Source organism: Eleutherodactylus coqui, chromosome 4 (genome assembly GCF_035609145.1).
Source record: "Eleutherodactylus coqui strain aEleCoq1 chromosome 4, aEleCoq1.hap1, whole genome shotgun sequence".
Lineage (NCBI taxonomy): Eukaryota > Metazoa > Chordata > Amphibia > Anura > Eleutherodactylidae > Eleutherodactylus > Eleutherodactylus coqui.
The window spans coordinates 222266726-222285237 of record NC_089840.1 but is presented as its reverse complement, the minus strand read 5'-3'; the positions used below and the strand labels follow the sequence as shown (position 1 = coordinate 222285237).

Below are 18512 nucleotides of genomic sequence, written 5' to 3'. Positions count from 1 at the left end.
TCGGACAAAGGTGCATTTCTTTTTAGGAAAGGAGGTGTGGCCTAAATGTGACACTGTGCACCAAAAATTTTACGCAAAAATAGGAGCATTTTTTGTTGTAAATAGAGATGAGCGAGCACCAAAATGCTCAGGTGCTCGTTACTAGAGACGAACTTTTCGCGTTGCTCGAGGGTTCGTTTCGAGTAACGAACCCCATTGAAGTCAATGGGCGACCCAAGCATTTTTGTATATCGCCGATGCTCGCTAAGGTTTTCATTTGTGAAAATCTGGGCAATTCAAGAAAGTGATGGTAACGACACAGAAACGGATAGGGCAGGCAAGGGGCTACATGTTGGGCTGCATCTTAAGTTCCCAGGTCCCACTATTAAGCCACAATAGTGGCAAGAGTGGGCCCCCCCTTCCAACAATTTTAACTTCTGAAAAACCCTCATTAGCAAGGCATACTCTAGCTAAGCACCACACTACATCCAACAAAGCACAATCACTGCCTGCTTGACACTCCGCTGCCACTTCTCCTGGGTAACATGCTGCCCAACCCCCCCCCCCCCCCCCCACCCCCGCACGACCCAGTGTCCACAGCGCACACCAAAGTGTCCCTGGGCAGCCTTCAGCTGCCCTCATGCCACACCACCCTCATGTCTATTTATAAGTGCATCTGCCATGAGGAAGAAACGCAGGCACACACTGCAGAGGGTTGGCACGGCCAGGCAGCGACCCTCTTTAAAAGGAGCGGGACGATAGCCCACAATGCTGTACAGAAGCAATGAGAAATCCAATCCTGTGCCACCTCCATCAGAAGCTGCACACGTGGGCATAGCAATGGGGAACCCATGTGCCACACACTATTCATTCTGTCAAGGTGTCTGCATGCCCCAGTCAGACCGGGGTTTTTTATAAATAGTCACAGGCAGGTACAACTCCGCAATAGGAATTCCGTGTGCACCCACAACATGGGTGGCTCCCTGGAACCCACCGGCTGTACATAAATGTATCCCATTGCAGTGCCCTGGACAGCAGAGCTAACGTCAGATTAAATGCAGGTGGGCTTCGGCCCACACTGCATGCCCCAGTCACACTGGGGTTTTTATAAGTAGACACAGGCAGGTACAACTCCTTATTGTGAAGTCCTTGTGGACCCACAGCATGGGTGGCTCCCTGGAACCCACCGGCGGTACATAAATATATCCCATTGCATTGCCCATCACAGCTGAGGTAACGTCCGATTAAATGCAGGTGGTTTCGGCCCACACTGCATGCCCCAGTCTGACTGGGGTTTTTAATACATAGACACTGGCAGGTACAAATCCCTAATGTGAAGTCCCTGTGGACCGACAGCATGGGTGGCTCTCTGAAACCTACCGGCGGTACATAAATATATCCCATTGCATTGCCTATCACAGCTGAGGTAACGTCAGGTTTAATGCAGGTGGGCTTCGGCCCACACTGCATGCCCCAGTCAGACTGGGGTTCTTTAGAAGTGGACACATGCAGTTACAACTCCGTGTGGACCGACAGCATGGGTGGGTCCCAGGAAGCCACCGGCAGTACATAAATATATCCCATTGCATTGCCCATCACAGCCGAGGTAACATCCGATTAAATGCAGGTGGTCTTCGGCCCACACTGCATGCCCCACCATCGGGGTTTTTAATACATAGACACTGGCAGGTACAAATCCCTAATGTGAAGTCCCTGTGGACCCACAGCATGGGTGGCTCCCTGGAACCCATCGGCGGTACATAAATGTATCCCATTGCAGTGCCCTGCTCAGCAGAGCTAACGTCACATACAACATAGGTGTGCTTCGGCCCGCAGTGCATGCCCCAGTCAGACTGGTAATATGTACCTTAACAGTAACCGCGTTGGGAATGTGGTGGCGACTGCGGACCTAGTGGCGCGGTTTTATTTAGTTGGTTTTCGGAATGTGGCCAGGATTAAGTGGACCGTGGCAGGGGGATGGTGGGGAGGCTCTCTTGTTGTGTCGGTAAAGGTGAAATTCTTGGACTGCCACCAGATGGACCAATGCAAAGGTATTTCCAAGAAAGTTTTCATTGTTGGAGGAGGAGGGGGATGTTTTTGAGGCACTACGTGTCCTCTCCACGTGTCCATGGTTATATGCACCTTAACAGTAACCGCGTTGGTGGGAAATGGCCTCGCCACCATCATGTCTTTGGGAAGCCTCCGTTTCCACACCCCAGTGACATAGCATTAGCAGCGGTATAGGTAGAGCCCAGAATTAGTAACATTTCAGCCGTAGCATTAGGGACAGGCCCCAGTAACATATCACTAGCAGCATTATAGGGGGAGCAGAGTATTAGTTCCATTTCAGTAGTAGTAGAAGTCTAGACAGGCCCCAGTAACAATTCCGAAGCAGCAGTATAGGGGGAGCACAGTATTAGTTCCATTTCAGTAGTAGTAGCAGTCAAGACAGGCCACAGTAACATTCCCGTTGCAGCAGTTTAGGGAGATAACAGTCTCTTTCACATTTCAGTAGTTGCAGTATAGACAAGGCCCCAGTTACATTTATGTTTATGTAGCAAAAGTGTAGGCCAACCCCACACACCTTGCTGTACCATGAGTGCAGGCGAAGCCCATAAAAATTACTAGGATTACACTGTAGGTGAGGGCCCAAAAAAATTGGTGTACCAACAGTACTAATGTACCTCAGAAAAATTGCCCATGCCCAACCAAGAGGGCAGGTGAAACCCATTAATCGCTTTGGTTAATGTGGCTTAATTTGTAACTAGGCCTGAAGGCAGCCCAGTTAAAATAAAAATTGGTTCAGGTGCAAGTTTCAACGCTTTAATGAGAATTGAAACGTATAAACATTGTTTACAAAAGTCATATGACTGAGCCTTGTGGGCCTAAGAAAAATTGCCCGTTCGGCGTGATTACGTGAGGTTTCAGGAGGAGGAGCAGGAGGAGGAGGATGAATATAATACACAGATTGATGAAGCTAAAAGGTCCCCGTTTTTGATGGTGATAGAGAACGATGCTTCCATCCGCGGGTGCAGCCTACGTATTGTTTAGGTACCGCTGCTGTCCGCTGGTGGAGAAGAGAAGTCTGGGGAAATCCAGGCTTTGTTCATCTTGATGAGTGTTAGCCTGTCGGTAGTGTCGGTTGACAGGCGGGTACGCTTATCCGTGATGATTCCCCCAGCCGCACTAAACACCCTCTCTGACAAGACGCTAGCCGCAGGACAAGCAAGCACCTCCAGGGCATACAGCGCGAGTTCAGGCCACGTGTCCAGCTTCGACACCCAGTAGTTGTAGGGGGCAGGGGCGTCACAGAGGACGGTCATGCGATCGGCTACGTACTCCCTCACCATCCTTTTACAGTGCTCCCGCCGACTCAGCCTTGACTGGGGAGCGGTGACAGAGTCTTGCTGGGGAGCTATAAAGCTGGCAAAGGCCTTGGAGAGTGTTCCCCTGCCTGTGCTGTACATGCTGCCTGATCTCCGCGCCTCCCCTGCTACCTGGCCCTCGGAAATGCGCCTTCTGCCACTAGCGCTGTCGGATGGGAATTTTACCATCAGCTTGTCCGCCAGGGTCCTGTGGTATAGCATCACTCTCGAACCCCTTTCCTCTTCGGGTATGAGAGTGGAAAGGTTCTCCTTATATCGTGGGTCGAGCAGTGTGTACACCCAGTAATCCGTAGTGGCCAGAATGCGTGTAACGCGAGGGTCACGAGAAAGGCATCCTAACATGAAGTCCGCCATGTGTGCCAGGGTACCTGTACGCAACACATGGCTGTCCTCACTAGGAAGATCACTTTCAGGATCCTCCTCCTCAGGCCATACACGCTGAAAGGATGACAGGCAAGCAGCATGGGTACCCTCAGCAGTGGGCCAAGCTGTCTCTTCCCCCTCCTCCTCATGCTCCTCCCCCTCCTCCTCCTCCTCAACGCACTGAGATATAGACATGAGGGTGCTCTGACTATCCAGCGACATACTGTCTTCCCCCGCATTCGTTTCCGAGCGCAAAGCATCTGCCTTTATGCTTTGCAGGGAACTTCTCAAGAGGCATAGCAGAGGAATGGTGACGCTAATGATTGCAGCATCCCCGCTCACCATCTGGGTAGACTCCTCAAATTTTCCAAGGACCTGGCAGATGTCTGCCAACCAGGCCCACTCTTCTGTAAAGAATTGAGGAGGCTGACTCCCACTGCGCCGCCCATGTTGGAGTTGGTATTCCACTGTAGCTCTACGCTGCTCATAGAGCCTGGCCAACATGTGGAGCGTAGAGTTCCACCGTGTGGGCACGTCGCACAGCAGTCGGTGCACTGGCAGATTAAACCGATGTTGCAGGGTCCGCAGGGTGGTAGCGTCCGTCTTGGACTTGCGAAAATGTGCGCTGAGCCGGCGCACGTTTCCGAGCAGGTCTGACAAGCGTGGGTAGCTTTTCAGAAACCGCTGAACCACCAAATTAAAGACGTGGGCCAGGCATGGCACGTGCGTGAGGCTGCCGAGCTGCAGAGCCGCCACCAGGTTACGGCCGTTGTCACACACGACCATGCCCGGTTGGAGGCTCAGCGGCGAAAGCCAGCGGTCGGTCTGCTCTGTCAGACCCTGCAGCAGTTCGTGGCCATGTGCCTCTTCTCTCCTAAGCTGAGTAGTTTCAGCACGGCCTGCTGGCGCTTGCCCACCGCTGTGCTGCCACCCTGCGCGACACCGACTGGTGGCGACGTGCTGCTGCTGATATATCTTGATTGCAAGACAGAGGTTGCGTAGGAGGAGGAGGGTGGTTTAGTGGAGGAAGCATACACCGCCGCAGATACCACCACCGAGCTGGGGCCCGCAATTCCGGGGGTGGGTAGAACGTCAGCGGTCCCAGGCTCTGACTCTGTCCCAGCCTCCACTAAATTCACCCAATGGGCCGTCAGGGAGATATAGTGGCCCTGCCCGCCTGTGCTTGTCCACGTGCCCGTTGTTAAGTGGAACTTGGCAGTAACCGCGTTGGTGAGGGCGCATACAATGTTGCGGTAGACGTGGTCGTGCAGGGCTGGGACGGCACATCGGGAAAAGTAGTGGCGACTGGGAACCGAGTAGCGCGGGGCCGCCGCCATCATGTTTTTGAAAGCCTCCGTTTCCACAAGCCTAAATGGCAGCATCTCCAGGCTGATCAATTTAGCTATGTGCACGTTTAACGCTTGAGCGTGCGGGTGCATGGCGGCGTACTTGCGCTTGCGCTCCAACACTCGCGCTAGCGACGGCTGGACGCTGCGCTGAGAGACATTGCTGGATGGGGCCGAGGACAGCGGAGGTGAGGGTGTGGGTGCAGGCCGGGAGACGGTCGTGTCTGTGTCCTGAGAGCGGGGTTGGATCTCAGTGGCAGGTTGGGGCACAGGGGGAGAGGCAGTGGTGCAAACCGGAGGCAGTGAACGGCCTTCGTCCCATCTTGTGGGGTGCTTGGCCATCATATGCCTGCGCATGCTGGTGGTAGTGAGGCTGGTGGTGGTGGCTTCCCGGCTGATCTTGGCGCGACAAACCTTGCACACCACAATTCGTCGGTCTTCTGCACTCTCAGTGAAAAACTGCCAGACCTTTGAGCACCTCGGCCTCTGCAGGGTGGCATGGTGCGAGGGGGCGCTTTGGGAAACAGTTGGTGGATTATTCAGTCTGGCCCTGCCTCTACCCCTGGCCACCGCACTGCCTCTTCCAACCTGCCCTGCTGCTGCACTTGCCTCCCCCTCTGAAGACCTGTCCTCAGTAGGCTTAGCAAACCAGGTGGGGTCAGTCACCTCATCGTCCAGCTGCTCTTCCTCCGAATCCTCTGTGCGCTCCTCCCTCGGACTTACTCCAATTACTACTACCTGAGTGATAGACAACTGTGTCTCATCGTCATCGTCCTCCTCACCCACTGAAAGCTCTTGAGACAGTTGCCGGAAGTTCCCAGCCCCATCCCCCGGACCCCGGGAACTTTCCAAAGGTTGGGCATCGGTCACGACAAACTCCTCCAGTGGGAGAGGAACCATTGCTGCCCATTCTGGGCAGGGGCCCGAGAACAGTTCCTGGGAGTCTGCCTGCTCCTCAGAATGTGTCATTGTAATGGAGTGAGGAGGCTGGGAGGAAGGAGGAGCAGCAGCCAGAGGATTCAGAGTTGCAGCAGTGGTCGGCGTAGAAGTCTGGGTGGTCGATAGATTGCTGGATGCACTTTCTGCCATCCACGATAGGACCTGCTCACACTGCTCATTTTCTAATAAAGGTCTACCGCGTGGACCCATTATTTGGGAGATGAATCTGGGGACCCCTGAAACTTGCCTCTCTCCTAATCCCGCAGCAGTCGGCTGCAATACACCTGGATCAGGAGCTCGGCTTGTGCCCACACCCTGACTTGGGCCACCGCGTCCACGCCCGCGTCCACATCCTCTATGCCTACCCCTACCCCTCAGCATGGTGTATTACAAGTAGAGCAGAAACAGAACGCTGTAATTAAATGTGCCGCTTATTGGCCTGTGGTTGGAGGCTGACTTCGCTTACGGAACGCACAGCAGAGCCAGGAAACAATTTTGCGCACGCCTGTAGTGAGACGTTGGTGCGTAGGACTGAGCTAGTGGAATTCACACCTCAGAAGCAGTCAAGTGGCCAAAAGGCAGTGGTACGCCTTAAGTATTTGGCTTCCCTTTTTTTAAATGGTGAGCTGAAACAGCAGACAGATACTGTATGCAGCGTATATTATGTTTACTGTTTCCCTCTGGCGCTATCACGGCGGTGATGTAACGGGCACAGCAGAGCCAGGAAACAATTTTGCGCAAGCCTGCTGTAAGGCTTAGCTGCGTATTAATTAGGACTACTACCCCCAGCAGACACGCAGTACACTGAAGACAGGCAGCCCAAATATAGTATTTTCCCCATTTTTTTAAAAAAAAAGCCCACTGCCTGTATAGACAGTATATCTCTTTCACCTTTCCCACTGTCCCTGCCTCACCAGTACTGCCCCTATACTGAGTAAAATGACTGCAGACTGAGGACGCAATGGTCTGCACGCCCGATATACAAAAAAAAAAAATTGTGCAACACTACTAAAAGCAGCCTCAACAGTACTGCACACAGTCAGATGTGGCCCTAAGAAGGACCGTTGGGGTTCTTCAAGCCTAAAATAACACCTAACGCTCTTCCTATAGCAGCAGCATCAGCAGCACTTTCCCTGATCTCTGTCAGAATGCATGTGTGGGGAGCCGCGGGGCGGGGCAGATTTTAATACTCGGGTGACACCTGATCTCCCCAGCCACTCACTGCAGGGGGGTGGTATAGGGCTGGAACGTCACAGGAGGAAGTTGTAATGCCTTCCCTGTGTTTCTATTGGCCAGAAAAGCACGCAAATGTCTCAGAGATGAAAGTGAAAGTAACTCGAACATCGCGTGGTGCTCGTCTCGAGTAACGAGCATCTCGAACACCCTAATACTCGAACGAGTATCAAGCTTGGACGAGTACGATCGCTCATCTCTAGTTGTAAACTAAGCCAATTAGTAGTTGATATAAAGTTCCAAAAATGTGAGAGATTTCTCATTCAGCAGAGCTATTGTGAAAAAGTTAATGCATTTAAGTCCGTCTAATCCAAGTCAGCAGTGTGTTTTAGACAGAATTAGTAAATAGACCGCCATCTTTTTGTGATTTCATGCATTATTATCCTAACATAAATTGTTTCAGAATTTTTTCTCTGAAAATGGTTCTGAAAATCTCTAAGTCATCCTGAAAAAACAAGAGAGCTCATATGGGTACATTGATGAAAAATAAAAGTTATCTAGTGGGCACACAGTATGCACATATTCTGCATGGGGAATCCCGCACGGAATCTAGCCATGTTCACGGTGGGTGATCCTGTGTACCTGTGTCTGCACGTGGCAGCGTCTGCGCAGACCTCTCGTCTTCTGGCTTCTCTGTAGTGCGGATGGTCTGCACAGCTCACCATCAGACATGCGCAGTACAGATATTTTTTCTGTAACTCCTGCTTTTCCAGCAGAATCCGCAGCCCGTCCACAATGTCAACTGTGGACGGGCTGCGGGTCAGATGGTTTCCATTGACTTCAATGGATGCCGTCCATGCCGGGACCACAATAAAATGGAGCATGCTGCGATTTTTTATCCACTAGCTGAAACTGCAATTGGTTTCCGCTCGTATGCATGAGCAATTGTTTTTCCATAGCATGCTATAGAGCGTTATTGCTGCGGAATCTGGAGCAGGCGTCCGCCCATGTTCATGAGGCTATAATGTCCAGCTGAATGCAAAGTGCTGAACAATTGTACTCATCAGGGGCGTACCTAAAGGCTCAGGGGCCCGGGTGCAAATGTTCAACTTTGGCCCCAACCCCCAGTACCTATACCTAGATCGTGCTGCATTTCCTGCACTACATGATAATTTGTTTGTAGCCCCTTAGGCCACTCTCACACACACACCACTTTTTACCGCTATAAGGGTGCCCACCCACTAGCGTTTTTTTACTGCGAAATTCGCAGCGTTTTTTTTTTCTGCAGGGGTCTTTGGGCTATGGGACATGCAAAGCTAAAATCGTGATCGCGCAAAATCGCGATTTTGCGCGATCGCGATTTTTACATTACAAGTCCCATAGACCCCCTGCAGAAAAAAAAAACCTGCGAATTTCGCAGTGAAAAAAAACGCCAGTGGGTGGGCGCCCTTAGAGTGGCGTCCCGAGTGCCGTACTTACTTGCTATACGACGCTCCTGCTCATTTTAATGAGGTTACTCAAACCTGCGCTTGAACACGGTGTTTCTAATGCTGGGATTTTCGAGAGCTGACTGTTCTATTTTTGCATTTTCGGTGTTTTTTACGCACCTTTTCACCCATCACAATGATGGGGTGCATTAAAAAGCGCTGTCAAACACTGTGCCATGCGTTTAAGAACCAAGCTCACAATTCCGGTAAAAATGCTACGATTACAAGCTGCGTTTTCTGAACACGTGTGTGAGAGCGGACTTAGGGTGGTTTATGTTTTTGTTGCACTTTAGAACCACAAAAAAAGAAAAACACATAAAAACCTGCATGCGGTATTTAAAGACCGCGTACGTTATTAAGGAGCTGCAGACACAATTAAAAACCGCTTGTGGTTTTGATGCGTTTTTTAATTGTGTGTAAAGGATGTGCAATTATATACAGTAAATCCAGGGAGATGTATAACTTATACCAGTCGTAGATAGATGAGAGAGAGAGAGAGAGAGAGAGAGGATGAGAGAGAGAGAGGATGAGAGAGAGAGAGGATGAGAGAGAGAGAGGATGAGAGAGAGAGAGAATGAGAGAGAGAGAATGAGAGAGAGAGGATGAGAGAGAGAGAGAATGAGAGAGAGAGAATGAGAGAGAGAGGATGAGAGAGAGAGAGAATGAGAGAGAGAGAGAGAGAGAGAGAGAGAGAGAGAGAGAGAGAGAGAGAGAGAGAGAGAGAGAGAGAGAGAGAGAGAGACCAAATGCACACCGGCGGAAATTTCTGCCCGTGGACGCTGCCATAGGGTTGCATTAGATTATGCAATCCTATGCAGATGGATGCGATTAGACTACGTGAAAACTCACACGGTAAACAAATCACGACATGTCCTATTTTTAGGCGAATGTCGCAGAGGACCACGCAGAAATGTCTCTGTTCTGCACATGCGCAGCTGTGCGACAGCTGGCACAGAGCAAAATGAGACGTCGGGAGGAGGTGAGCACTGAGTCACTGCAGGAGCACAGCTCACATCCTGCTAGATAGATGGATGGATGAATGGATTGATGGATGCAGAGGTGTAAATTGAAGCCCCTGGGCCCCAATGCAAAATCTGTACCAGAATGTATTTAATGTGCCAGAGAATAGGACCCAGGTGTGACTGCTGTCTTTCACCCCCCCCCCTCCCTATAGCTAGACCCTTGTCAGCAAAAACTAACTACAACTTAACTTAAACCAAAAAGTATAAAGTAAACCAGTATCCCAATATATGAGAGCATAACCGGAGCCGCGACAATCATATACCTGCCTGTTTATGAAGCAGTTATGTATCTGACATGATTTCATAACCTGTAACTTGATCAGGCCACTCACTGAGGGATTACAACCTGCCTTCATGTTGAGCACTAACTAGGTGGTGTTGGCAGCAGTAATTATGGTAATGTCACCTGTCTCCCTGAATGCTACTGTTTACAGATCCACCTTACAACCACATAGTTATAGTGAGACAGGTATTAGAAGCTCTTGAGACTGGACCTTGCAGGGTAGATTGTACATACACACTGTGGCCTCATAGCAGCACATTATACAAATAGTAAGGCTGCTCTTCTGGGACTGGGACGGCACACATACCTAAATCAATGGTAGTTCGTGACCCCGGACTACTTCTCAACAGCAGGGCACACAGCAGCCGACGTACACTTTGTCAGCAGGGGAATGAGCCATGCAGGAGGATGTCATGCCATGCATCCCTGCTCCTTCTCCTCCCCCCACCTCAGCTTCCTCTCTGGCTCATCCTGTCGGCTAGACCGCACTAATCATGCGGCCGACAGTGCGACCTGAATTTACATTTGTTAATGGCTGAAGGCGGCCTCGGGGCCCCCTTAAGCTCAGGGGCCGGGTCGCTATTGTGACCCCAACTACCCCTGATGGTACGCCTATGGTACTTATTTATAAGGCCAAAATCGGTGATCTCATAACGCAGGTTAGTATGCATTAGGGCTCAGTCACATGGGCGCCGATGCGCCCAAGTTTATGCACAATAAATCAGCCGCACTGTAAGTGCAGACGACTCTCCGCACCGCCGGAAGAAAGAACACATGACCGGCTCCATTGTCCTCATGTGTTCTTTCCTCCAGCGGTGCAGAGAGTCGCCCGCACCTGCAGTGCAGCCGTCTTCTTCGTGCAGTAACACGGGCTCATTGGCGCCTGTGTAACTGAGCCCTCAAAGGGAATTAGGTGCAGAAGACACAAATACAATGTCTATAATTTTAAAAAGGTATAGATTTTCTAATTATAATATATGAAGGGGTTAAAATACTTTTAACAAGTTTATGATGTACAATAATATCTGAGTTGGTTGCCATGGATAGTTATAAGCAAGCCCAGCATTACATTAAGACACACAAGAGATATTCTCACAGCTTTATTTGTTCCAATTAATTCTAACTTCCAGATATCACATCATGGCTATTTATGCAGATGCTTTAGACACTGATCAGCCTTACAGTGGTTCTATTTTGAGAAATATCTTTGATTTACATTTCACACCAATTACTAGGTTTCCAAAAGAAATGAATTAATCCAATACATTAGTTGTTGATTTGTTGTTACCCTTCATTGTACATGTTCTTTGACCTTGCTATTTTTATGTCCGCTGTTATTTTGTGTGTTTATTAAATGTCATTCTAATTGTTTGTCATATTTAGTTAAGCTACAGCAATTGAACATTTGCTCAACGGGTTTGTGTTAAAGAATGGAAAAAAACACTGTATGCTTGTGTATGGAATTAAGAATATACAGACATACATTAGAGGACTCATGCACCCCTATTATGGGTCTCTACTAGAGATGAGCGAGCGCGCTCAGTAAAGGCAGATACTCGAGCGAGCATCGCTCTTCTCGAGTAACTGCATGCTCATCCGAGCAAATGCGGGGGGCGGCGGAGGGGGGCGGGGGTGAAGAATGAGACAGATCTTTCTCTGTCTCTCTCCCCTCCGCTCCCACCCACCCCCGCTACCCTACGCTGCCCCCCCCCCCCGACCCCTCTTCCCCGCTCGAGTATCTGCCTTTACCGAGCATGCTCGCTCATCTCTAGTCTCTACATAACAGAACCACAATACAGCAATGTGCATGAGTTCCCAGTAGGGTCTTTATGTAGAAATTTGTAGGTTTTCGAATACTAAGCAGGTCAAGATTTATCAGTCAAATGCAGTCACCAATAAGTAGCAAAAATGTAGTAAAAAACTAGCCAGGTTGGAACAGAGGTACAATAGCTAAACATGCAGTAATAGGCATAAGAAGCTAAAAAATAATCACGAAGGCCGATCAACACAATAGAGTAGGTAAACCTATAAAAAAAACTCCAGCGCTCCAATTAGGCATGAAAGGTGGTGAACAACTTACTTCACAGGGGTGCCTCAGAAGAGTGCACCCCTAATCCGGTAACACCTGAATATCCACTAGAGGGTGTCCAAGACTGATCAGCAAGATACTAACCACTATACCAATGCAGCTCCGTTTAACACGACTCTTAATTCTATGATAACTTTCTGGGCCACTGTTGATTTGACTGTTGAATTGCTTTACAATGGCTTTGGCTGCATGAAGATAATAACTTTTCAATGGCTTAAGACAAGAGTACTTGTAATAGAAATTTTTTACAGTCATTTAAAATTTGGCTATATCGTAATTGGGACCAAAGAAAAGCCACAGAGAGTTTTAATTATAGCATTCTGCTCTTTGATTAGCTTGTTTGTTATTTTGATATAAAAGTGGTTTTCTGGGCAAATACCATTGATGAGAATATACTCAGGATAGGTCCTCAGTACTTCATCGGCTGAAGTCTACAGCTCGGGACCCTAGCTGATTGGCACCTGCTGTCAGCGCCACAACAAACGGGTACAAAGTTGAAGCATTTAGCTCAAAGCTAACCTTTGGTCTTTTTGGTTTTCTTGCTGCTTGATTATTATGTTTGCTGTTTAACCAGCTATCTACTGTACATTAGTGCTAAGAAAACCTCAGTTTTATATTCGGCTTCCCTCTGTTTACCCGTTTTACTTTTTATTCTGTGGCAATTCTCTGCTTGTAAACAGTGTCAACGGTAATGTAAGATTGTTATTCCATACTCCTACAAATATGCATGTTGGTTTTCTTTGCGTTATAAATGCTTTGTTTGGTACAATGTATGAAATATTACATTTGCATAAAATCAAAAGACTAGATATGTATTGCTAAACTGTTAAATTGGGATATCTCTGCATTCCCCACTGTAGAGAGCAGCAATTAAAAAAATGATAAATGCCAAAAAAATAAGTGTGGGACAACAAAACACTAATGATTTGAGAATTCTACATATCTCTACGGTGCAATGCAAACTTTCTAATTCATAGTGTGGATTTACTGAATCATATGGGGAAAAATATGATTTGTTTGGAGTAAAACAATGGTAAATATTTTGGCAAATACATTATCCAATGTCTTGAGGGAAATCTAGACAGAAACACTTGAAAGTAATGAGTACAGAAATACATTTTTTTGCAACATTGTGAAGTAGATGGGCTACTATGAACTTAAGAAAAAAGACCTGAGCAATTAACTCACCCTTTTATTGCTTAGTGTTGACACGTGAACAATAGAGAGATTCTATAAAATCAAAGCAAAAAGTGCAGGTAAAAAATGCATATTTTCTGACAAGGATTTTGTTGCAAATCTTTATGGAAAACGTGAAATAATTTACAGTGGTAACATCTGGATTTTTATGTTTACTCAACACTGACTTCATTTTGGGTGAAATTTGCTGTACAAATCAGCTTAATGAAACAGAGCATTCATTCCTAAGGGATTGCCACACATATCCAAGTAAAAGCAGTTGTCCATCTCTGGCCGTGCTATAGGTATGAACATGCTATAGGTATTACATACATGGACCACCATTCTATTTATTCAGGGATTCAGGACCCCAATTCTTCTGACGTGTGAGGGTCCCAGCATTTGCCCCTCCTCACTAAACAAATTCGTATTTACTTTCCTATGGATAGGTGGCGTTTTATTTTCTTGGGACATTGCCTTTAATGCAAAAGAACAAGAATTAGTGAACTTAATATTATAAAAATATATGTATACTGTATATATATTTTTTTAGAGCTTTGTACATCTGATGTGTACTATATTACATGGCTTTTCTATTTTTTGATCTATAGGTACAATAATTGTGGACAACATGCAAATCAAAGGGTCAGCTGGAGGCCTTTTTCCTAGCATCGAACTTACCTTGATAGAAAATGCAGATTACTGGGTGATATTGGATCCCATTAAACAGATACTGTATCTCAACAGCACTGGAAGAGTCTTGGACCGAGATGTAAGTCTATTGCTTAATTGTTGTAAGGATTTTAATTAACAGAATTTATTTTGGTTTGAATTACAAATTTATATTTAGGGTTAAAAATAAAAGAGCATGTCTGTGCGAAGGTATTGCACACATGGAAAAACAGGCCAGACTGGTTGTCTTTAACCAAAAAGATAAATAGTGGCAAAATGGCCCTTATATATCGTCCCTAACATTAAAAACCTGTTTATTATTTCAACATAAATACTATAGAGTGTTTTGGTTATTTTAAGTTGAATTAATAAAGAGGCATTTAATGTAAGGGATGATATATAAGGGCCTTTTTGCCATTAGGTATTTTTTAGAGATGAGCGAGCATGCTCGTTTAGGGCAGATACTTGAGCGAGCATCGGTCTTCTCGAGTAACTGATTACTTGTCCGAGCAAATGTGGCGGGGAAAGCGCGGGGGGGGGGGGGGAGTGATAGAGATCTCTCTCCTCCCCCCCGCCCACCCGCTCTCCCCGAATTTGCTTGGACGAGTAATCATTTACTCTAGAAGACCGATGCTCGCTCAAGTATCTGCCCTAAACGAGCATGCTCGCTCATCTCTAGTATTTTTCCTTTTCTAGTTTTTAATTATTGCCCAGACCTTCCCTAGGATCTTTTCATATATAAGCATGTTGTCTTTGGCAGAGATTGTATTATGCTGCGTCATGTAAAGGCAAAATAATGTTTCTGAAAGAGAATGCATTGAGTCTGTGGCATTCGGATGTTATATTGACTTGACATGGACTTCACTCGGTAAAATTTGCAGTGGAAACTTGCAAAGTTGAATGGAGTAGTGGTCACCCTAGATGGAATTCCTGGATGGAAACTGGATGGAACCTATCACCACCATTGTTGAAATCTGCTGAAATGAAAATCAGTAGGTCTCCATTTCAGCAAGTTTCTTTTGGCTTCCAGCATTTTGTGCTGGAAAGAATGAAGTGATCTCCACTTTAGCAGATTTCAACAATGGCAGTGGATGCAACATTTGAAATACAAAACCTACACAAAAATAAACCAAAAATGAATAAATAAATCACTGGAAGGCAAAAGGGATCTAGAAAAAATAGAATAATTTACAGAATAAATCCCTTAAATGTAACTTTTAATATGATTCCTTAAAAAAGAGAGACCTAGTTAAACAATTAGATTTTTTCATTTTTGACTATTTTAAAGTTTCCATAGAAGACACTGTGGCTATCCAACCAAACCGTTTGTACAATTATTAAGGCCAATAATAGGATTCGAACTCAGGGCCCCACCACTACAGATGAGTGAGCATACTCGCTAAGGGCAATTACTCGATCGAGCATTGCCCTTAGCGAGTACCTGCCCGCTTGGAAGAAAATGCATCACGGAAGGGGAAATCAAGAATTAAAAACAATCACAGAAAATGGCCGTTACTTACTGACTGAGGAGTGCATATAGATGCATCCTCCTCTCACCATGCAGGTAGCTGACTACCAAATGGAGGAGCCAATAACACCTGTGAGGGCTTGGAAGAAAAGGTTCGGCTGACGGCGGTGGGTGGGGAGCAGCAGAGGAGAGCGGGGAGGAACGGAGGGGAGATCTCTCTCTCCCTCTCTCCCCCCTGCTCACTGCCGCAACTCACCTCTCACCCACGACAATAGCCAAACCTTTTCTTCTGAGTGGGCAGGTACTCACTAAGGGCAATGCTCGATCGAGTAATTGTCCTTAGCGAGTATGCTCGCTCATCTCTACCCACCACCCATCCACCATCAGTACTCGGTAGTGACTGTCCTTATAATTTACTGTTTATCTATTTTTTGGACTCTGTTTTGTATTACCAATGTCTTTTTGGTTATGCTTCAAAAACTTTTACTCCTGATTTAGTATTCAGAAAGACTAAAAGAAACGTGTTAAGTTTTCTGGTGTACTTGTTTTACCAGTAGTATGCTGGGATACAAGTCTGACATGTTTCTGCACTTTTGAGTCTAGTGGACCTCCTGTTTTTTTTTTTTTTTGGGGGGGGGGGGATTCTATATCAGGGACAAGGGTTACCATATTTTTTTAACCCATTTCTCTTAAAAATATCTTAGGTATAATAATGTGGTGTAGTAGTTCGCACTGTGGCCTTGGGATGCTGAGGTCCTGCGTTCATGCCCCATTGGAGAAAACCTTTATTTTCCTGTGAACTTTCTAAAGTGGAGTTTGTCTATACTTACTATTGTACCATCTTATAGATGGTTTCTAATTTTCTGGGCTTCAGCATTTTTTGATTATCACCTTTTTACCACTATATGAATTTTCTTGTGGCCAGTACCCTTATTGATTAAGTGATTACTGTCTTGGTTTTGGAACTCTGGAGTCCTGAGTTTGAATCCAATTATTGAAATCACAGAGGTGAGGAAAAAGAAAAAAACACATTATTCACTGAAAAAGCCAAAAATACAATACCTGAAGGTCTGCAAAGCAGACACGGTCGCCATAGGCACGATCGCCATAAGGCAGGCACAATCGCCACCGGCACAATCGCCGTAGGGCAGGCGCACTGGCCTTAAGCCCTAAAGATATGCAGTCAGCCAGACAATAATGAGGTGGAGGAGCAGCTTGTTCCTGGCAGGCTAATATGCAGTCACCCACTCAACCCAGCCCAGATTGGGGAGGAGTGACTGCATATACTAATAGCCTGCACATGTGAACGATACCAAAGATGTCAGCCATAGATGGGTGGTGACCCACCATACAGGATATCAACCCTGGCTGATATGACAGCGGGTTGCCCTGTATCTCTAAAGTGGGCCACACTGGCTGACATCTTGGGCTCCCCCACCAACTAGCAAACTACATACAAAAGTACTAATGCATACTAATAAAATGCGGGTGTTGGTACTGCATTTTGGCCAAAACGCATAGGCTGACGGACCGCGTCGAGGTCACACCGCTTCCGTCAGTACCTACGCTAACTCACGATAAATTACATAAAATCACAGAGGTGAGGAAAAAGAAAAAAACACATTATTCACTGAAAAAGCCAAAAATACAATACCTGAAGGTCTGCAAAGCAGACACGGTTGCCATAGGCACGATCACCATAAGGCAGGCACAATCGCCGTAGGGCAGGCGCAATGGCCTTAAGCCCTAAAGATATGCAGTCAGCCAGACAATAATGAGGTGGAGGAGCAGCTTGTTCCTGGCAGGCTAATATGCAGTCACCCACTCAACCCAGCCCAGATTGAGGAGGAGTGACTGCATATACTAATAGCCTGCACATGTGAACGATACCAAAGATGTCAGCCATAAATGGGTGGTGACCCACCATACAGGATATCAACCCTGGCTGATATGACAGCGGGTTGCCCTGTATCTCTAAAGTGGGCCACACTGGCTGACATCTTGGGCTCCCCCACCAACTAGCAAACTACATACAAAAGTACTAATGCATACTAATAAAATGCGGGTGTTGGTACTGCATTTTGGCCAAAACGCATAGGCTGACGGACCGCGTCGAGGTCACACCGCTTCCGTCAGTACCTACGCTAACTCACGATAAATTACATAAAATCACAGAGGTGAGGAAAAAGAAAAAAACACATTATTCACTGAAAAGGCCAAAAATACAATACCTGAAGGTCTGCAAAGCAGACACGGTCGCCATAGGCACGATCGCCATAAGGCAGGCACAATCGCCACCGGCACAATCGCCGTAGGGCAGGCGCAATGGCCTTAAGCCCTAAAGATATGCAGTCAGCTAGACAATAATGAGGTGGAGGAGCAGCTTGTTCCTGGCAGGCTAATATGCAGTCACCCACTCAAACCAGCCCAGATTGGGGAGGAGTGACTGCATATACTAATAGCCTGCACATGTGAACGATACCAAAGATGTCAGCCATAGATGGGTGGTGACCCACCATACAGGATATCAACCCTGGCTGATATGAATCCAATTATTGACCTTAATAATTGTACAATCAGTTTGGTTGGGTAGATTCAGTCTCTTCTATGGGAACTTTAAAATAGATCATTTCATTTTTGACTAATTGTTTAACTATGTCCCTCTTTTTTTAATGAACGATATTAAAAGATATATTTGGGGGGGGGGGTTATGTTATTAATTAAAAAAGAAAATTATAAAGTAATGAATGAACACTATATTAATACATATATAGATTGACTATTACCATATTCTGTGCTCTATGGATGCTGCCATGTATCCTGCTACTGTCATTCAAAATCCTGTGCAAAATGATCTAAGAATACAATCTGTAATAACAATAATAAATGCCATACATGGGTATCTATTTAATGAAAATTAAGCACCATACATAAATATACCTACTTTCTACTTCAATGCATTGACTCCTTAACAGGTTGATACTTGGTAACCTTAAGGCCTCATGTCCACGGGGAAAATCGGGCCCGCTACGGATTCTACATGTAGAATCTGCAGCGGGTCCCTCCTGCCCCGCGGACATGAGGCCTAAAAATAGGAATAAATGAGAATAAACTCACCTCCCATCCGCT

The 18512-nt window shown here is 46.7% G+C and overlaps 1 protein-coding gene across 1 annotated transcript in view; it reads left to right on the top strand.

The window, feature by feature from the left end:
• The window catches only part of PCDH15 (protocadherin related 15), a 1187477-nt gene that overhangs the window by 142201 nt on the left and 1026764 nt on the right, over positions 1–18512 (top strand). The window contains exon 4 of the mRNA XM_066601652.1: positions 13855–14015. Coding sequence (XP_066457749.1) covers positions 13855–14015 — 161 coding nt within the window. The remainder of the gene's footprint in view (positions 1–13854; positions 14016–18512) is intronic.